Source organism: Hesperophylax consimilis, chromosome 17 (assembly GCF_061612785.1).
Source record: "Hesperophylax consimilis isolate HC1 chromosome 17, BYU_Hcon_1.0, whole genome shotgun sequence".
NCBI classification, from domain to species: domain Eukaryota; kingdom Metazoa; phylum Arthropoda; class Insecta; order Trichoptera; family Limnephilidae; genus Hesperophylax; species Hesperophylax consimilis.
In genome coordinates, this window is record NC_142852.1 from 17,168,789 (window position 1) to 17,190,334 (window position 21,546).

Consider the following 21,546-nt stretch of genomic DNA (forward strand, 5'->3'; position numbering starts at 1 on the left):
TGAACTCTGGAGGAGTAAAAAGGTATTATCTAACACGGCTACCATCTTCTCAGGATTGACTGCACATGGAACAAGCAAAACTAATTTACAGATGAAATGCAAAGCACTCGAGTACAAACAATAATTATTCATATGATTATAATTTAATTTAAACGAGACCTCGGCACAGGAGATGCCAATGAGGATATCGTTTGTTATTATGTTTCAGTGACGATACTAACTCTTTTCCACCACTCGAAGAAGAGAAGAGACTCTGCCTGTGAACTATGAACTGCTGTGGAACACACACGGACACACAGTACTCACTTTGTGAAGCCCATGAGGACCTTGAAGTCGGTGCTGCAGCGATGGCACTGATAGTAGGAGCCGCTGGAGCGATGCCAGCGGTGGTGGGCCTCCGTCTCCTTGACCGTGGGGAACCACTTGCGACACGGGACGCACGACATCTTCTCCGGTATCATGTTGGCCGTATGGATAGATATCTGGTGCTGTCTGTAATCAAAGGTAACAACAAAGTTTAAATGTTATTGTAGCCACTCCTGGACGCATAAACACAACTTACAACACACCAGCCCCAGTCGGATAGCCTTTGCGGACAAGTCGATAAACGTTTCCATCCATCCGCATTTTAAGGCGACGAAAAATCTTCCTAAGTTTCCTAAAGGTGCACATTTTAATTGGATGTGGTAAACTCCTAGATTTGAATATAAAGCTTGGTGTTTTGTCTTTCTAACACTGTATAGATTGTATTTCTCTTCCCAACAAACAGTAAGGGAGACAAAGATTTCTGTGAAAAAAAGCAAACAAATTAGCTTAAAGGATTTAATTTTTAAAATACACAAAGTACAGGGTTTTCCAATAAGAGGTGTTATTTTGAATAGCCCGCTATTTCGGTAGAGGTTACTTTTGAAGCTGTCATTTTTTGACATTTGACAAGTAGAAACTAGGCCATTAATAAAAATGGAACGATACACGCTTCAACAACGCATTGAAATTATTAAAATTCACTTGAGTGAATCAAATGCAAGTCATCTTGAGTGATGAGGCCCATTTCCACCTCGGTGGCTTCGTCAACAAGCAAAATTGTCGCATCTGGGACTGGGAAAACCCAAGAGTTATTGGTGCTGTTTTATGGTCCGGCGGAGTCATTGGACCTTACTTTTTCGAAAATGAGGCTGGAGCAACAGTTACGGTGAATGGATTGCGCTATCGAGAGATGATTAATGATTTTTTATGGCCGGAATTGGATGGTATTGATCTGGACGTTTACTTTCAACAAGACGACGCTACGTGCCACACAAGCAGAGATGTGCAAAATGGGTACCCAAAACCATTTGAAATGCAAAATGGAAATGGGTCAAAATTTTTCCATTTGAAAATGCAAAATGCAAAATGATTTTTAGAAAAGCATTTCAAATGCAAAATGCAAAATACCTATTTTCAAAATGCATTGAAAATGCAAAATGGTTTCTCAGGTTAAACAATTAAAATAATTATAGAATTTTTAAACAATTTTGTCATTTAATAATGGACATCAATGTAGAACAAACATATTACATGATGGTAAATCCAAAAACACTACGACTACAGATTATGAAACCACAAAAAAATTGCGCGGGACTATTGTTGCCAATGTAAAAACATAGAAACTGCTATCTAACATTTAATATTACAGCGTCATGGCCCCTTGTTTAGTATTGAATCAGTATTTTTTTTAATGGTATCACTCAATTGCCAGGGCTCCTACCAGGGAGCAACTTGACAAATGTAAATTATCTCTCATAGCGAGGTTGAGGACCAACTGATATTTGGGGCTTATGAAAAAAAGATGAGTGGAGATAGTAGGAAGAATGTTGCAATAAAGCATTTAAAATGCAAAATGCAAAATGGTTTTTAGAAAAGCATTTAAAATGCAAAATGGAAAATACCCATTTTGCATTTCCATTTGAAATGGATTTATTTGAAATAAAGCACATCTCTGCACACAAGCAACGAAACCATTGATCTTTTACGATTGAATATCAAAATAACACCTCTTATTGGAAAACCCTGTATGTAAGTTATATAGGCCTGGTATATTAGTCAGTCGCTATCCTTGCGTGTACGATGTTCCTCGCTCAAATATAACTAGGCTAATTCTGCCGCTCATGCCTTGATAAGCGGCAGAACAGTTGTGCCGAGACACAATTGTGTTGCGATCTATCCTCTCTACCCACCCATGCGGAGAAACAAAAATTTTATGTGTTTTTGTTAAAGAGATTGCGGGTGACGGGATGATAACGGAAGTACACGACTTGTGCGCTGCGTTTCAACTGGCCGTCACCAAACATATATGTCACCGGACACAGAGAGCCATCGATTATTTAGACATACGCAATCTCATGCCCAAGGAGAATAGAACTCTGGTGAGTCGGGAATTAATTAATCAATCGGAACTAATCAATACGTGCGTAGTCAGGAAACGCTCTAAATGCCAACTCAGCATTGTACACGGTTGACAATTTGTCACATGATAATGCGCCATTTCTACGACTTGTTCTTATCTTCAACAATTTGGCTGTGGTCTATGCTGGCTTCTGTATTTCCTCTGTTATACAACATGAGTCGCCCCAAGACCCATGCTCACTCATTCCTCTCCTAAAAAAAGGCCCTCCACAAAGATGACATTATGAATTAAGTTCAATCGCACGTAAGCTCATTGACAACTGACTTTGTTCATCTTCTGACTCCATTACATTTTAATATATGTGGAAAAACTGGTCCTAATAGATAAAATAAACAAGTACAAGGTACTTTTTCATTATCACACTCCTTGCCTCATTCACATTCATACATCGTCTCAAACATACTCTTCTATTATTCTGACTCTTGACATGGCCCCACTCAAGTATCTGATTCACTTGGTCATGCCATGTCTTCCTCGGGCGTCCCCGACTTCTGCTACCATTTACATTTGCACCGTATATTCTCCTTACACTCCTTTCTTCGCTCATTCGAACTACATGCCCAAACCATCTAAGCGTCCCTTTCTTGATCTCTTTGCGGATCTCCACATTTCTCACACGATCATACATGGTTTTACCACACATATGCCTCAGGGATCTCATTTCAATAGCATTTAGTCTACTTTTATCCTTTCTTTGCCAGTTCCATGTCTCACTTACGTACATCATGGTAGGTATCAGCACACCATTGTGGACTGCTAGCTTCGCTTCTTTGGACATAACATAGGAAAAATCCTTGTAATTCTGTTTCAAGTGAAGTTTAAAGTTAATAACATAGAAAAATTCTTTACGTTAATAATTTCATGCTTCCATCTCACCAAAATTTACGTAAATTGCATAATTTGATCAGTGTGGACTATTATACTCATGAGTATTAGTGATGTTATTAATTGATTATCAATCTAAAATAGTCTGATTAGGGATTTTAAAAGTTTCAATGTCATTTTGTTTATAGTTCGTCATAATTTCATGAAGTCCGGCAAAACAAATGCTAATAAAAATTAGTATCCTCGCATGTGATTGAAATGGGGAACTTTAACAAAAATCAACTCGTAAATGCCGCCATCGGCGGTCTTTGACATTTTGAAAGCTCGCATCTTCTGATGACGGTAAAGAGCATAGATATACCACCTCATTAGTTTGGTTTTACAAAGAAAAAAGAACCACACTCCTCTATTAAAATCATAGACAATATTGGTGATATCTAGGCTTACGTCCTGCATACGGATTATGTTCCATGTTGATCTTAGCGTGGCTACGCTAAGTTCGAAATTCCAACCAAGCAGAGCTTAAAATCAACTGGTATATCAGGCCATAGGTGTATCAAATTAATTAGTGGAGAATACTGCAATTCATACTTTATATATATTCGAAATTTATATATATTCATAAATTATATTCGAAAAATAATTGTAAAAATGATATTTGCTCCATCAACGTTTGCAAAATCATCTAGAGAGATGGACATTGAAAGAAAATGTGTGTATGAGTGAAATTGATATAGGACCGCCTGTTTTTTCGTATTTAACCCTAGATAACTAATCACTCGTCGAAGCTACTAGGCGAAATTCGAAATCACCTACCTCCCCCCGCTCCCCGACCTTGACCTTTTCATTACCTTCCTAGTCATAGGACGTGCCCTATGGCCATCTCGTCGTCCGCTGGGCGAAAGTTTAGTTATAACAACAATTTTTATTTTTAACCTGTGGTGTCCCAGGAAATTCCAAGCTCAATTTCCAAAGGCTCAAATTCCAAAATCAAACGTTAAGTGTCCACTTAAATTTTTTTTGTGTCGCATTTTATAAGTATATGATAACAATTCTTCCAGATTTCGGTAGTTTATACAACTGTTGTTACTAATAATATTATTTTGTACAAGAAACCTGTAAATAAATAATGCTAAAAATATAATTATTCATTATGACGTAAAAATTTTGACATTTCTTACGAAGTTAATTTTCATCACTTTTCTTGGGTGAAATATTATAAAAATTACATCAAAATAATGTAGATAAAACTATCTTTCTGATGATACCTCAAATCTATTATTTCCACAATCAATTTATATCAAAAATAATGAAAGAAGACGCTTTGACACTAAAAACGCGGCAAATATTTCGTTGGCATTCCACAGAAAAATTCTTTGTAAAAAATCTGAAAAGCTAGAAGTCATTCCGGTATTTGCTGCGTAAAGAACGAGAATAGCCCAAGCGATTGTGACCTTGTTCTTCATACAAATTCCTTATACATAAGGGTCAAAATCGCACATAATTTTTTTTTTTTTTTTTAATTCGTAGATAATGTGCCGCACTCACATATGCGGTCCCGGGATATGACGGGTTGAGGTGCGTACATTCATATATTCTTATATTTATTGTTAATGTTGGCGAATCTTCTACAATAGAAGCTCTGGTTCCATCTACGTCAAACGTGCCTAAAATTTGCCACCTATGTCCATCCAAGGATGACCAAACACCGTTGCACCAGATGTAGAAAGGCTATTTGTGGTCCACATAATGTTGACATGTGTGGTCACTGTGTAGACTGATATTAATTGGTCCATTATAAACCTCACTTTTGTGCCATGTAACAAGTTCCTATCTTAATTAAATGATTTATTTCTAGTGTTTTATTGCGTAGTCCACTCGACGAAAGTGTAGTTACAATGAAACAATGAAAACAGTTTAGTTATCTAGGGTTAAAATTTGTGTCGAATAGTACATCCTACATCACAGGTACAATATGAGATGACAATGCGCTTACCCTGAGGCACAGTTAAGTAAGGCACACGAGACGCACCACGCATAAGTCTTTTATTGGGCTAATAAATTCCTCAATGGTGACCAGCTGATGACCCTATGCAAACCGTTGTTAATAGACCGATTACCATCTCTAATGCACAGACGCAATGTGGGCAAGCTGACATAGAATACATTCATTTTCATACATCGAAATAAAGATAAAATATAAAACAAATAAAGATTAAAATATATGAAAGTTCACTCAAATGACTAAAAGTACAACAAAGTAAGAAACAAAAGAAAATCAAATAGAGACATAAGAGATACAAATAGAGACGCAAGTAATACATAATATAATCAGCGCCACATATTTTTTAGCAATAGCAGAACAATTCTTTTCTGAATTTAAAGTTAATAATAACATAGAAAAATCCTTTATAATTCTATTTCGAGTGAAGTTTAAAGTTAATAACATAGGAAAAATCCTTTATAATAAGGAAGTTGAGTGAAAAATATTTTGACTTATAAAAAATATGTTCATGTAGATCAAAAAATATTGATTCTAAATATATAAATATATTTCTATATTATTATTCTTAGAATTAGTTAAACGTTCTTGAAAAAGCATTCAATAGCAATAAACAGAATACGCTCCACGATTGGTCGAAAGAATTGAAGAAACGTCACATGTGTCGTGACTTGTACGTACAACGGATCATCTATGGTGCATCTCTTTCTATTACATGAGAGATGGTCGGTTTAGATGAGAGAGGTGTATAGGCCAAACGTTTATTTGGGCCAAATCACAGCCGGTCGTGGAGTTAAAGCTTCCAAGTAAGTATATCAAATTATTAATTGTGTTCATTTGTACGTTACGATAAATATAATACATTTTTACAGTATAATAATCATTGCGTATCAACCCATCTAACATTTCGCAATAACCACTAGTTTTGTGCAGGTATATTTATTGATTTCGCATGACATGATAATTATTCTCTACTCATTATAATATATATTATAATGTGGTGATTGCTTTTAAATATTTCATCTTTTGTTTACCATATAATAAGGCACTGCTGAAAACCAGCTGCATTCCCGGAGAAACCCCTTTGTCAATAGGATCTATGTGAAAAAAATAGCTCCCATCTATTGTCAAATATTTATGTAGATATTTGTTGTTATTATTATATAAAATGGATTTCTAAAGATACATATTCGTATAGTGCTTTATAATAATATGTTGTTTATTGCATCGCTTAGAAGTTTTTATTATTATACATGTCACATTACATATGATTACACTTCAGGCCTCCGCGCAGAAAAGTCTCACAGTGAACTGGGCTGTAAACCGTTATTTTACTTTTGGTCTTACTTTTCTGCGCGGCGGTCAACAAATAGCGTCTTCAATACCGTGCCGGGCGGGCGGAAGCAAATATTCTAACTTAAAATATTAATTTAACTATGAAATCTTAATCAATTTTCTTTTTTTTTTAATAACATCAATTCTAATAGACGGTTAACATTGGTAAAAAAATTACTGGAATTCCTTATTGAAGAATTAAATTTTTTTCCATACATAATGTTTAAGCGACGTGGTTCTCACAGTTTGAATGACGTCACACCCACACCCCGCCTCTTACCGCTCGGATTCCGCTCGTTTTGGCGGGCTTAATAAAATTTAAACTTTGAGAATTAATTTAATTATGAAAACAGACTTTAAAAAAAAATAAAAAAATACCAGTATTTAAGTTTGAATGCGAACATTGATAAAAAAAAATTTAAAAAAATGGACTCAACTTCCTTATTCTATTTCGAGTGAAGTTTAAAGTTAATAACATAGGAAAAGTCTTTTATAATTCTATTTCGAATGCAGTTGGTGTTGGCTTCACGGGCTGTTTCTTCGACTCCTTTTTGTGCAAGTCGGCTCGTATGTGGAACGTGCTACCGGCATTTGTTTTTCTCCATATAAGCCCTTCCTACAGCCGTTAAACCGTACGGACGGAGGCGCTTTTGTGAGGTGTCACATAAAAAATCAATGGAAGGAAGTGTGAAGGTAGAAGGCTAGTAGCAATTATAACTTACTTATATGCGATTTGTTTCATGAATCCCGCTGCGCAGACTTCACACTTGAACGGGTAGACGATCTCTTTCTTCTTAGGCACCTCCTTGATCTTGACCTCTTTGACCTTCAGAGGTGACTCCTTCGCCTCTTTTCCTGAAAAAATAACAAATGATTTTGAAAACAACAAATTTGATAAAAAAAAAAAAAAACATTGTTAACCCTCCGTCGGGCGAAGCTGGCCTCAGAGGCCGAAAAAGACATATTTTCCCTCTACAATTATCAAAGGCGGCCCCCCGCCCCATCCCTCATTTTACTCGCCTAACTTTAGGAATCTCACACGGCGCCCGTCTTCAGTCAGTCGTCGGTCTTTACGCAGCTCACGTATACATTCCCTGGCTTCACAGGCCGCCTGCGCTCGATTGCATCACAATTTTGAAGGTGAGTTTTTTCAGGATATTTGCAGTTGTTCATTATACTCAATTATGCCTGTTCTGTATGAAGTTCATCAGTATCTTGAGAAATAAATGCTGTATTGGACCCTGGCCTTTCGGGCAAAGTGCGCCCGATTGAATTATAATTTCAGTTTTCCTCTTTTCAGGCATTTTATATGCATATGTTTCTGCCGAAATGGCTAGAAAAGATGATCTCTCTCAACGCAATGATGTTGATGATATGGTGAAGTTTCTTCTCGATGATGATGCTTCTGAAGATCCTGCTTTGGTTGAAGATTTAGGCGATGAGAGCGACATTGGACAACTAGCTTGGCGAAGTCTGAATACAAGTGGAATGCCGATTCTGTTGCAAACTCGCTTGAAAAGGTTTTCGTCCCACGAGGAAGGTGAAAAAAACCCCACATCCCCTACAACACCTCCCAAAAGACTAATATGCGTGTTTGAATTAGGATTTACGAGGACGAATCACGAATGTTTAGGTTGTCATCAACTGATCTATTTACTCCACGTAAACGCGCTGTGTCAAACTTGTTTTTCGGCTGCTGATTTGGGAACCTCATTGTCCATATCTGGCTACGGTTGCAATCAGTAGTGACTACCACCTACCTTACCTTTAAATTTTTATTACTTTAAAACTTTTATTACCAATATGGGGCTCGGTTTGACCAATTATTTAGAACACAGTTTATGGAAAATTGTTTATTTTGATTATTTTAGTTTATGGTTGGTAATGTTTAATAAACTGGTTATTTTGTGTTATATTTGGTTTAATTCCTTTCTATAGATCCTAGTAAAGACTAACCAACAAGCATTTTGTATTAGTATTAATATAGTGGAAGGTGGGGGCTAAAAATATATGGGTGGCCTCTCAGGCCAGGTGCGCCAGTTTTCCGTTCGCCCATAGGAGCGCCTCACAGAGGGTTAACTTTTTATATTGAACTTGAATGATTTATGGCATATTATGGCAAGTTTGCGTCTCTTGCCATAATTTGTCAAAATCACCAAATATTATTCACTTTTTTTATACCCACTCAAATGATTTTTGGCATGTTATGGCAAGTTTGTGTCGCTTGCCATAATGTGCCAAAAATCGCCAAACATTATTAACTTTTTTTATACGCACTAGAGGAATTTTTGGCATATTATGGCAAGTTTGCATTGCTTGCCATAACGTGCCAAAAATCGTCAAACATTATTAACTTTATTTATACCCACTTGAATGATTTTTGCATATTATGGCAAGTTTGTGACGCTTACCATAATGTGTCAAAAATCGCCAAACATTATTAAAAAATTTTATACCCACTAGAGCGATTTTTGGCATATTATGGCAAGTTTGCATTGCTTGCCATAATGTGCTAAAAATCGTCAAACATTATAAACTTTATTAATACCCAATTGAACGATTTTTTGCATATTATCGCAAGTTTGTGTCGCTTGCCATAATGTGCCAAAAATCGCCAAACATTATTAACTTTTTTTATACCCACTAGAGGAATTTTTTTCATATTATGGCAAGTTTGCGTCGCTTGCCATAATGTGCCAAAAATTGTCAACCATTATTAACTTTTTTATACCCACTAGAGGAATTTTTTGCATATTATGGCAAGTTTGCATTGCTTGCCATAATGTTCTAAAAATCGTCAAACATTATAAACTTTATTTATACCCAATTGAACGATTTTTGGCATATTATGGCAAGTTCGCGATGCTTACCATAATGTGCCAAAAATCACAAAATATTATTTACTTTTTTTATACCCACTCAAATGATTTTTGGCAAGTTTGTGTCGCTTGTCATAATGTGACAAAAATCGCCAAACATTATTAACTTTTTTATACCCACTGGAGCAATTTTGGACATATTAAATTTGCCAAAAATCGTCAAACATTATTTACTTTTTTTATATCCACTTGAACGATTTTTGGCATATTATGGCAAGTTTGCATTGCTTGCCATAATGTGCCAAAAATCTTAAAACGTTATTAACTTTATTTATACCCACTTGAACGATTTTTGGCATATTATCGCAAGTTTGCGTCGCTTGCCATAAGTTGCCAAAAATCGTTATACATTACTAACTTTTTTTATAGCCACTCACGCGATTTTTGGCATACTATGAATTACTGGGTTCTACTGTATCAATCAAAATCAAGGAAAAGCTGAGCTTACTTCAGATCGTTAAATCTATTCAGTGATATATACCTTTCTTCTCCAGGGCAGAAAGCGGGATATCCCTGGTCCTCTTTGCATCCGGTACCTTGGACTTAACATCCGACACCTTGGACTTGACATCCGAGACTTTGGACTTGACTTCTGGCACCAGTTCTGTGGACCTCCTGGATTTGTCAGACCTCCTCCTGAGCTCCGGCGCTGGTGACACTGGTCGGGCGGGGGAGGCGAAACTGAAAAAAACATTCTTTAATAAAACGGGAGAAATTTGTGTAACATGGATTCAGGACGAAAAAAGGACGTGTTCCATTTTGGCTTCGATTTTCATACAGTTTAAGATGGCGGACATTATTTGACATGTGTCGTCTGTCACTAATATAATAATAAAGGTTTCAATTTATTCTTTTTTTGTAACAAATATCCTTACAGTATTAGTTTAGTATGTTTTCTATTTCTGATCCCCCTGTGTTTTGTATCCAGCTTTTTATTTGAGATTTAAATGTTGATAATATTGTCGAGTTTTGAATGAGAGTGGGATTTTGTAGAGTTTAGTACCATAATAAAAGAAAACTCAAATATTTTCATTTTTACGATGCCATTTTATGAAAATGAATTTTGACATTCATAGACAATTAATTTCCATTTTTTTGGAAACCCCACCAAACAGGAGGCGTGGAGAAAAAGAAGTCACAGCCAGTAAGATATGAGATCCATCGCATGATATCTGAAGTACCGCAAACGAATACGAATGTGGCTCGCTATGATAGGAAAGGTTAAGGAGCTATGTCTGTATTACCGCAACTTCTTGGTGGTTTGCACGGGTGCGGGCGACTCGGCCTGGCGCCGGCGCGACGGTCTCTCTGCGAGGAGTGTGGGCGGTAACGCCGGACTGTTGCGCGTCTGCCTCTTCTCCAACATGTTCTTGGCAATATTCAACTGCGGCTGCAAACAGATAATACGAGACGCGCCTTTAGTTACAGAATCCCGTAAGACAACGTCTCCTGCACCAACCAAAAATAATATTCAAAATCTCTCTACGCCATTAGCTAGCTAAATTCAATATAATTCAAATACATTTATAGATAAAAATACTTAAATATGTATAAACAATGGGTATATTAACTACACTAGTAGGAACATAGTTGTTGTTGCTAAATACGAGGTTTGTTCAAAAGAAAAGGTGAATTTTGAATTTTTGCGGACTGTATACATTCGATTATCAAATTAATTTTTTTGTTTTGTTTATTTATTTTTATTTAAGTACATAAAACAGGCATGGTGCCCAAAAATTTACATACATGGATGGTGGTGCGCAAATCTTTCATTCGCAATTGTGCAGGGTGGGTTGCGGTAAGTGCGATAAAGACTTTAGACAAAACAAAAACGAATTGAATTTGCCTTAGTGTTTGCAAGAGGAAATGAGTGGGAAAGGCCAAAGACTTACCCTGGTCTCGTCCTCCGTAGACGCTGGTTCCTTACACTTATCAGCTTGCATACAATTAAGGGCAATTCCCTTTTGACATTCGCTCACTCAACACAAAACAAAACAGTGACATTCACTGCGGCGGGTAAAAACGTTTCACTGGACGATGTGTGCTCCAAAACAATCACAGCCGAATTCAACATATGCGGGTATTCACAAGATGACACGAATGTTCGCGGACCAAGATGCAACGATAACAATGCTCCTTGTCTTTGGCCCGGTTCAAGGAAAGGGGACAAGGGGCAAAGGGGGGGTGAAGGGTAAACATTTTAAGGCTATTCAATTTTAAAACCTCACGGGCAACTAATGGATGTTTAAATACATAATAATAACAAAAATAGTAACAAAATGAATAAGCTAAATATGCAGAAGTAAATAGAAGTAAATACTGGTGAGACACTGATTAGGTAGGTACAATATTGCTTCTTTTTATTTAAATAATCACAATATCAGCTTAATATGATTAAAGGTAATACGTTTTTTTTTAAGTGTTTAAATTGGTCATTAAAAATGTCTATTTCATTATTAGAGCCATGTATAATGTTATAATTTCTTAATGTTCGCGGTACAGGGGAAAAATATCCTGTATTTGTGTGGTAGGCTTTAATATAGAAAATGTCTTTCATCCTCCTTGTTGATTTTCTTGATGTTATATTGATGTTAATTTGGGATAAAATGTTTGGTGTATCAACTGATGCATGTATAATTTTGTGTAGAAGCAGTACGTCAGAAAGTTTACGTCTGACCGTTACGTTAACGTTTACGTTATGTTGGTACACATATGTTAGCATTATCAGCCATTTTGGATTAGTGGTTTGTTTTTGACAACTGGAAAGGTTAGTCACATTTTTGTGTGTTCTTCGATTTTTTACTTTTGAAAAAAATTTATCAAAGAATATGTCTTAAATTTTGCGTTAAAAATGGAATAAAGTACTCCAACGCACTTAAAATGTTGACTCTGGCATTCGAAATTCCCCTTTTCTTTTGAACAAACCTCGTATATCCTAATTGATTCTGTTCAACAGCAAGATTTGTCTCCTCACCGGCATGACCTGCAGGCAATCAGTTAGTTCTGAACGCTGAGCGATAGATCAGTCTGTGCTGTGGGTGACGGAGATCGGGAATATAGAAATGAATGCTCTCCATGATGACTGAGTTCTCAAACCATCCACAAATCAGTCTGAAGAAATGTGAAGCAATGCGCACATCCCTTCTGACCGTAGATGGTTCATTCCAAGCATGCCCAAAAGAAAGTAGCCATACTAGCCCAATAGTAGACTGATTATTAACCCTTTCGTAGCATGCATTTGTATATATATTAAAAATATATACAGTTCAACTGAGCTCAAGATTCTATAGACAGTATATTTACTGAACGAAATCGTCATTACGACATTTCATAGATATAATTTTATATGTTGTACCTTCTTGGCATTGTTCTTGGGGTCTTTTTTGCCCCCTTTAGGCGTAATGGGACGGTCCGCCTCCTTTGAACTGTGGAACACCGGACCAGAAACTCCGAGGATGCAGTCTTCATTCTGAAACACAAACATAAATCACTTAGTAATGTAGTCATATCCATAACGTTGAATAGCGATTTAAAAAAATTAATGAATTCTGCATCGCTCAATCGTTTCTCTATGAATTTATTATGACTCTATTTTTACCTCATTAATCATTTGAAGCACGCGTTTTCGTACTGTTGATCGATCGTTGTCGGCGGCCGCTACTGACATTAGTTGTTTGTTAACTTTTTAGTTTGTGCGTGCATATTCAAGGCTGCAAATAGTGCTACGAATAAGTCAGACACGTAAGTAAGTCGCTGACCGTCAGTCTATACGATGATTTATTTTTATTTTTTATATTAACTCCACACAGGAGGCCCTGAAGAAAATAATTTCCCTCAGGGCCTATGTCATCTTTGGTGATGCTGTGTGGAGGGTCTTTTTGTGGAGAGGAAGGAGTGAACATGGGTCTTGAAGAGTCCCATGTTGTAGGAGGGAGGAAACACAGAGGCCGGCAGTTCGTTCCACAGCCGAGCTGTTGAACTTAAGAACGAATCGTAGAAGCGACCCGTTCTCATGTGACAAATGTCAACTGTGTACAAATGTTGGGCGCGTGTTTGGCGTGTATCCCGACTACGCACCGGTGCCGAAGGGATCAATGACGCTAGTTCCTCAGAGCATCTTCCATTGTAATACCGATAGAACAAGGACAGCATACCTACCTGACGCCTGTGCTCTAAAGATTGCAGTCCGTTTGTTAAGATTGGGGAATTAAGAGTCAAGGGTTTTTTTCAGGTATTTAGGGGCTCCGGACCAGAGATGGCTGCCAAATTCGACAGTAGGGCGCACTTGCGATTTGTACAGGGTCAGCAGTTGTGTACTATTAAAGTATCTGCGGGCCCTGTACAGTACGCCCAGCTTCTGAGAGGCCAACTTTACTCTGGCTTCGATGGAGCCCCCGTACCTGAGCTGGTCACTTATAGTTACACCAAGCATATCAATGGAAGGCCTGTTCGGAAGATTGCTTCCGTTGAAGGAGACTAGATTATCATTTGGATCCCTTTTAGACGTAATCAGACAGGATTGGGTCTTTGAAACATGATGCCACAGTGCCTTGCTGATGTTACCCGATTTACATGTGGTCAACGAATGCCCGCTCCATTCATTCCCCGGTGGGATTGACGAGGTCCACATGGCGACACCTGAGGCCCTAGACTGGCTCGCAGACCTAGATGTCCCCATCTGACCCCCCCACCATACAAAAGAAGAAGTTACCCCGATTACCGTCGTCTTTAATTAATTAGGTTGGTTTGTATTAAAATTGTATTATTATCTGCAGAGCAGGCAGCATTCTGCTGATGCGCTCATATCTGATTTCACAACAAGTTTGCCAGTAATTGAGTTGTTTTAAGTTTGAACTAAGTCCTTTCTTCTCTCCAAATATGAATCCAATAGAGCTTTCAATTGATTTATATTTGTTGCATCGATGACATGTTGTGGGAGTTTGTTCCAAGCATCCACTACTCTATTTGCCAGGAAGTGTTTTCTAGGATTAGATGCAAAAGGCGTTTTGGTAATAGTGTCCACGGAGATTTATATTTATATTAGTAGTGAAGATTTCTTGGATGCTAGGGCAACTGTAATGTCCAGATAAAAGTCTCGATCAAGTCACCCCTTTCTCTTCTTTCTTGTAAGGTTGGTAATCTTAGTTCCTTGAGTCTATCTTCGTATCGTAGATCTTTCAGAGCTCTTGGTATTTTGTCTCTGTACTCTCTCTAACAGATTTATATCCTTTGCGAAGTAAGGACTCCATATTTGGAAAGCATATTCCAGGAGAGGTCGCACATATGTTTTATATATTTTTAACATCATGTCCGGTGTTAGGTCAAGGAAGGATTTCCTGATTAGAAATGTTAGTGAATTTGCTCTTTTCACAATTCCAGCGATGTGTGGTTCCCATTTCAAGTCCTGTGATATGGTAACTCCTAAGTCTTGTTGTAATGCCACTGCTTTTAGAGTTGTTCCATTAAGTTTGTAGGCAAGTGTAGGGTTAGTTTTTCCAACATGTAGGACAGTGCATTTTTCGACATTTGAGTTTTAGAAGCCAATCTTGTCTATTGATATATTTCGTTTAAATCGTTTTGCAGTTGGTTGTGATGAGTGTGTGGGTTGGCAAAGAATTTTGTATCATCTAGGACATATTCATCAAGGACTGGAAACAATGCCTCACATACTTCAAGAACTTAGCATCTCGATCTTTGTTAAAATTACTGGATAAGTCCCAAAAAGGATGGTGAAGATGCACCCCAGTAATAACCCGCTCCGTTTAATTCGATGCACCGAACGCTCCTATACAGATAGCAAACGCGTCAGTAGACTGACGACGTAGCGCTGATGAGCAGGACCGATGGTTCACGCCAGTGGCGGCTCGTGACTTTTGAGTGTGATGGAGAGCTAAGCTTGAAAAATTCGACATTATTGATGTTGTTCAGTCCAAAACGATTATTAATTTTACCTTTTGAAAATTCGGTTTTTGTATGAAGATAGACTCAAGATTAAGATTAACAACGTCAAAAGATAGAAGACAAAGAGGTGACTTGATTGAGACTTTTAAAATTTTATCCGTACACTATAGTTGCCCTGACACCCAAAGAAATCTTCATCACCAACAAAAATATAAATATCTGTGGACACTCAAAAAAAATTAATAAAACACCTTTTGCATCCAATCCTATGAAACACTTCCTTGCAAATAGAGTAGTGGAAGCATGAAACAAACTTCCACACCATATCATCGCTTCTACTAATATAAGCACATGGAGAGAAGAAGAGATTGACTTATTTAAAACTAGCTTATTTAACACGGCGTTGCTGGGGTTTAACCTTAGGAGATAGACATATGCCATGGCGGACTTTTATGTAGACCTTTTTAAGATATACAATTTCGTAGTACATTTTTTTGATGTATCTCATAAGGTTTAGCAAGCGTTGGCTATGAAAGCGCTCAAAAACATATATTTTTACGACTTGATTACAAAACATCGATTTTTCTCTAATTTCTACAAATATAATATGCATGTTTTATATACATAAACGTTCCTGAAGATATTCTCTAAATGATAGTGAAAACCTTATCGAAATCCGTTGCGTAGTTTAGAAGAATTAAGCGCACAAACAGCAAACGGCGATTTTATTTTATACTATTTAGAGATTAAAACAACTCAATTAGTGTTAAAATTATTGTGTAATCAGATATGAGCGCATCAGCAGAATGTTGCCTGCTCACAAAATAATAATAAAAAGATCGCCAGGGCCTTGTTTCCCAGAAGCTTGCAAGAGAAAGTGCATACGTAGATAAAGAAAAGACATTGTGGATAAATGAGCTTCAAAAACTGTTTAAATATGTATCTTTTTTTAGAATGTTAAATATTTAAGTATGAATGTAGCATTTTTCTATATTCCCGCATTCATAATTTATTTCAAGTGTTACCAATGACATTATAAAACATACAGACATGTTGTAGAGATCTCAAAGTGGCGAGCAAAACATACGGTAGTTGCCGTACTTTCGATTTCATAGTTTTGGTACTAAGCTGTTGTGCATCGCGTGAGGTCGCGTGCCATCTCCGACCAAATTGCGTAAGCGAGTGCTAAAATGCCCTCGTGCGTGCGTGATGAGAAAGTGTTTCAATTACACGGTAAATTTACGTCCAACAGATGGCGCTGTTTTTTCACAGGTGACACATAACTAACTAACTAACCATCACGCCTTTTCCCCGCAGGGGTAGGCAGAGAGGACGGACCGCCAAACAACTCGGTCACACCACACACTCCTTGCCTCATTCACATTCATACATCGTCTCATACATACTCTTCTATTATTCTGACTCTTGACATGGCCCGACTCAAGTATCTGATTCACTTGGTCATGCCATGTCTTCCTCGGGCGTCCCCGACTTCTGCTACCATTCACATTTGCATTGTATATTCTCCTTACACTCCTTTCTTCGCTCATTCGCTCTACATGCCCAAACCATCTAAGCGTCCCTTTCCTGATCTTACTCATTACGCTTACATCAGCCTTGCACTCTTTGCGGATCTCCACATTCCTCACACGATCATACATGGTTTTACCACACATACGCCTCAAGGACCTCATTTCAACAGCATTCAATCTACTTTCATCCTTTCTTTGCCAGTTCCATGCCTCACTTCCATACATCAGGGTAGGTACCAGCACTCCATTGTGGACTGATAGCTTTGCTTCTTCAGACAATTTTTTGTTAGCACCAACTGCGTTCAGTCCTCCATTAATGGAGTTACCTGCATTTACTCTTCTTTCAATATCTCAATAACAGGTGACACATAATATAGGGATATAATTATACGCATATAAAAACACATGTGAATTCGACTGCAACGTTGTGTCCAAATTTAAAAGCAATTGGTGAAAAACTTTAGGAGATTTAAGTTTTTAAATTTACATATTTATTTATATAGATAGATTATACAATTATTATATTGATTCTTTCTTGAAGATTTTCAGTGCCATTGGCGAAAACGAGAAAGCGAACGTAGCAACACATAAGTATAATGACAGTCGACTGTAGGTCGTCTCATACAGTGTTTCGTATTCGTCTCAGGCCCAATTGTTTTGCAGGAATTCAAATTGTATATCTGAAAGGTCCTCATAAAACGCTGATTCTAGGTGCGTTTCAGCTTTATATCAAATTGTATTAAGCTAATAAGCCTAACATGATACTGGTCCTCTTCTGTTGATCACAATTTTTTCAAAAACTAAAACAGACTAAGGACGGGTTGTTTCGGAGAATCTGAACGATTCATCAAATTTCAACGTTCATTTTCAAGTTCTGTGAAAGACTTTTTCAAGTTCTGTTTTTATTTCAGTTTTGTCAAGCAACTAGCCTACAATGATATAAAAACAGAACTTGAATAAATCTTTCACAGAACCCGAAAATGAACGTTGAAATATGATGAATTGTTCAAATTTTCCGAAACAACCAGTCCTTAGAATCGACCTTCAACGGGATCCTTTCAACTGTCAAAAAAGAGTATTGCTATTTGATGACTTTGTCACACGTGAATTTCTGCAGTTCCCTTGTACTGTAATACCTACAAGCGCGTAGTGGATTGAAGCTGGCGGCACGGCTTCCAAGTAAATAAGCACAAACTCGACAACCAACAATTACACATCTTCGGATCTACCGGATCTGCCCTGATGATGGACACTGCAACGCTGTCCGAAACGTCGGCTAAAGAAGGAGTTAGCGCAACACGGCATAACACCCCAAAAACAAACAACAAAAAAGCCAACAATCTATTTCGTTCAAACACATTTATTCTTTGAATGGCATACACGAACAATGTTTGAATTAAGAATTTAGTGAAAAAGCAAGTGTGTTGCTAACTTGCCACATTTTGTGTTAATTTTGTGAGAAAATAACATGTCTAGATGTATTGTAATGTCATTGGGTTTTACCGTTTTGAAATGCTGGTAGTTGAAAGGTCACATGTAAATTGACAACATCGGTATCAGCCAATCTAGGGATAATCTGTTCGCTGGCCCCCCGAAGCCAGGGTGAATATGGTATCACCAATCGAATAATGTTGCAAGACAAAAAGGCAGGGGAAATAGGGAAATTGTGAAGTTTGACCATGCCAACACCGATCTATCTACCGCTAAGTTTTACAGGGTCAGCAATTGTGTACTTACGACATCCTGCGACATGGTCTGCGGCGGCAGGCCGAGCGAGGCGCGCACGCGTGCGTTGGTGGCGCGGCACATCTCGCGGAACTCGTAGAAGTCGTTGACTTTGTCCACGCACAGTTCGCATATCAGGGGCGGCATGCGATCATCGCGGTTCACCTGGAACATTAAAATAATAAACGGTTTGTTGAAATACCAGAATTATTATTTATTACAGAGATACAAGATACACAAATTAATATTATGACAAGCATATTGCCATCCGGCTGGGCAGCATTGTGAAGCAGGTCAAGGTGGGGGCTGTTGGAAAGGATTTGTGAATGTTGGCCTTGAAGATGGTAAGACTGATGGTGGTAGAGCGTTCCATATGGCAATATATTTGTTAACAATCATATATAATGCACAGACGCAGCATTCAGGCACGTTCCACTATCTTGATCATACAAACAGAAGAATTCTTGTGAGATGTCTCATATAAAGGACATTTGAGAAGCCTCGACTTTCGAGAGTTGTGGATAACAAAAGTATCAGATAGAGAATGATAAGAAAAATTCCAGGAAGAAGTTTCACACGATAGCTTAGTAAAACACATATATATGTTAATGCCAATTGTATTTTATGACGAGCATCTGATGCTGATAATGCAGAATTTATTTTATGCAGAGCGTTTCCGAGAAACCAAGGAATGCAAAACTACAATTAATAGAAATCATAAATATTTACAAGACGTTAACCAGATCAAATAGAACAATTGCAAAATAATAGGTTAGGTTAGGTATATTTGTTAAAGTTTCCTTACTCGGCGCACAAATTATTTAAATAACACTTCATATCAACTTAATTACTGCAATAAACAACTATTTATGTCAGAGGAGATGGTAAAAGATGCATTAAAGTTCAATTTTCTCCTCGTCAAAAATGTTTGGCCGCCATGTTGAATTTTAGTACTATGAAGCGACGTTTGCCAAAAGGTTTTGCTTCAATCTAAATATGCATAAATTATTTTAATAACCTATTTTGTGCAATTCCCCCGACATTAATAGTAGTTGGTTCTTGTACTAGTTGTTATAAAGAGGCAATACTTTAATAATTTGGGCGTATTTAGCAGTAAGCTGAGTAAGAAAATTTTACCATTGTTTGTCTTTTTTAAACGTACTATTCTATTCTTATATGATACGACTCTATTTTTTTCTTAGAAAGTTACCAATAACCTGACAACATTAAAGTGAATTCCTTTTACTTCTTTCATCAATATAGTGGGAAAATTTTTGAATGGTGGAGGATTTATCTAGCAGAGAATTGAACCCTGGGCAATATACTACAGCTTTGGATCGCTTGACCAGCCAGCCAATCAAATAATGATTCACTTTATCGTGCCGTGTCTTTTCCTCGACACCCCCTTTCTCAATCATTGAGATTTAGACACAACATAGAACAGAATTATACTTGACAGAATGCAAAATCTCATTAAATTAAGAAATATAACGTTGTACTAATAACTATTGTCAATTTACTTGGCTAACATGACAGATTTTACTACCACTTGAAATCGACTTTGAAGCATTATTGTAAGGTAAATAACCACCGTAAATGATTTATTTACCACAATTGAGATGCATTCTATGATTTTCTTACTAAATTTGTGACTTGAATTAAGAAATAACGTTGTACCATTATTCATTGTCAATTTCCTTCGCTAACATGAGATTTAATTACCAATCGAACATGACTTTGAAGCGAGATAGTAAGGTAAATAACCAGCGCAAATGATTTATTTACCTCAATAGAAACGCATTCCTTGATTTTCTCCTTCAATTCCGCCTCTACATCGATGACATCGTCGTTGTTTATTTTCTGTATGATGGGCATCTTGTACCCGCCGCCCGAGCCGCACAGCCGGCAAGCCTTGAAGATATCCAAATAACTCGTCATGGACTGACGATTGGAGTTGAAGAACCTGTCCATGTTGACTGGAGATGCTGCACGAGCTTCCACAATGTCTCCAAACTTCAAAACATAGTCCTGAAGAAGCCAGGATTCGAGAAAAAATATGCGACTTTTCCACGGTGAAATTATGTTTGATCTGTTTAGAGTGAAGTTGGTTGAAGGTGGTTGGAGGCAACCTTCGGGAAATTAATGTTATTGAGTCATTGTTGCCAACGGTACAATTTTTTTTTAATTATTAATGGGGTCGGTAGTGATATTTTGTTAGTTCGGTTTTACAACTGGACACGACAAAAATTCAAAAACGCCGTTCAATAAAAAACGTTGATATGTCCCTAGGTATATACATGACTTGAATTCACAGAAAGACCAAAGCGAACACGTGCTCCAGCATTTGTCTCTGTGATTTTACACGCAGATGGAGGCGGCAGTTCGAATTATTAGACCTTAAGTATTTACTGAATAGTTTCACCGGTCCCGCAATAAAAAATTAGAAAGCTAACTTGGAAATACACCCATTAGTCGGCAGATTTATCTCTAGACCCTCATTAAGTAGTAATTCTGAAATGGGAACGTTAAGCCAGCGACCCGGCAATAAAACAAACCTTCGCCCAAGGTTAGGCTAAATTGTAATTGTTTGAAGGTCTTTTGTACAAATGTCATTTTAGCATCTTTTAAAATAATAATAACGACTACGGTGAGAATGTCGATGCCAGCGCCACGGACTCCAACAACGTACCGAAGTGGTGTAAAGCGGAACCACTTTAGTTACAGCACCCCACGACAGGCGCGCTACGGTCGCCGGATTGCGGAGCTCAACACATTCCGCAACCAAAAACAGTATCCAGTACCCAGTCAGAGAGTGATCATCTCGCCTCCCTTTGGGGCGGCCGCCGAGGCGCCTCCGCCCAGGAGGCTGCCCTCTCGGCGGTCACGATCTCGCCTCAACAG

The 21,546-nt window shown here is 37.7% G+C and overlaps 1 protein-coding gene across 2 annotated transcripts in view; it reads right to left on the reverse strand.

Moving 5' to 3' along the window:
* Window positions 1-20,733, reverse strand: part of LOC149416114 (uncharacterized) — a 39,616-nt gene extending 18,883 nt beyond the window's left edge. For both annotated transcript variants that reach the window (XM_089641563.1, XM_089641562.1), the window contains exons 1-7: window positions 20,431-20,733; window positions 18,658-18,810; window positions 12,843-12,956; window positions 10,732-10,877; window positions 9,969-10,168; window positions 7,331-7,463; window positions 307-492 (exon numbers count right to left, since the gene is read on the reverse strand). In XM_089641563.1, the coding sequence (XP_089497689.1) occupies window positions 307-492; window positions 7,331-7,463; window positions 9,969-10,168; window positions 10,732-10,877; window positions 12,843-12,956; window positions 18,658-18,810; window positions 20,431-20,616 (1,118 nt within the window). In that variant the 5' untranslated portion in view covers window positions 20,617-20,733. The remainder of the gene's footprint in view (window positions 1-306; window positions 493-7,330; window positions 7,464-9,968; window positions 10,169-10,731; window positions 10,878-12,842; window positions 12,957-18,657; window positions 18,811-20,430) is intronic.
* Window positions 20,734-21,546: the final 813 nt, after the last annotated feature.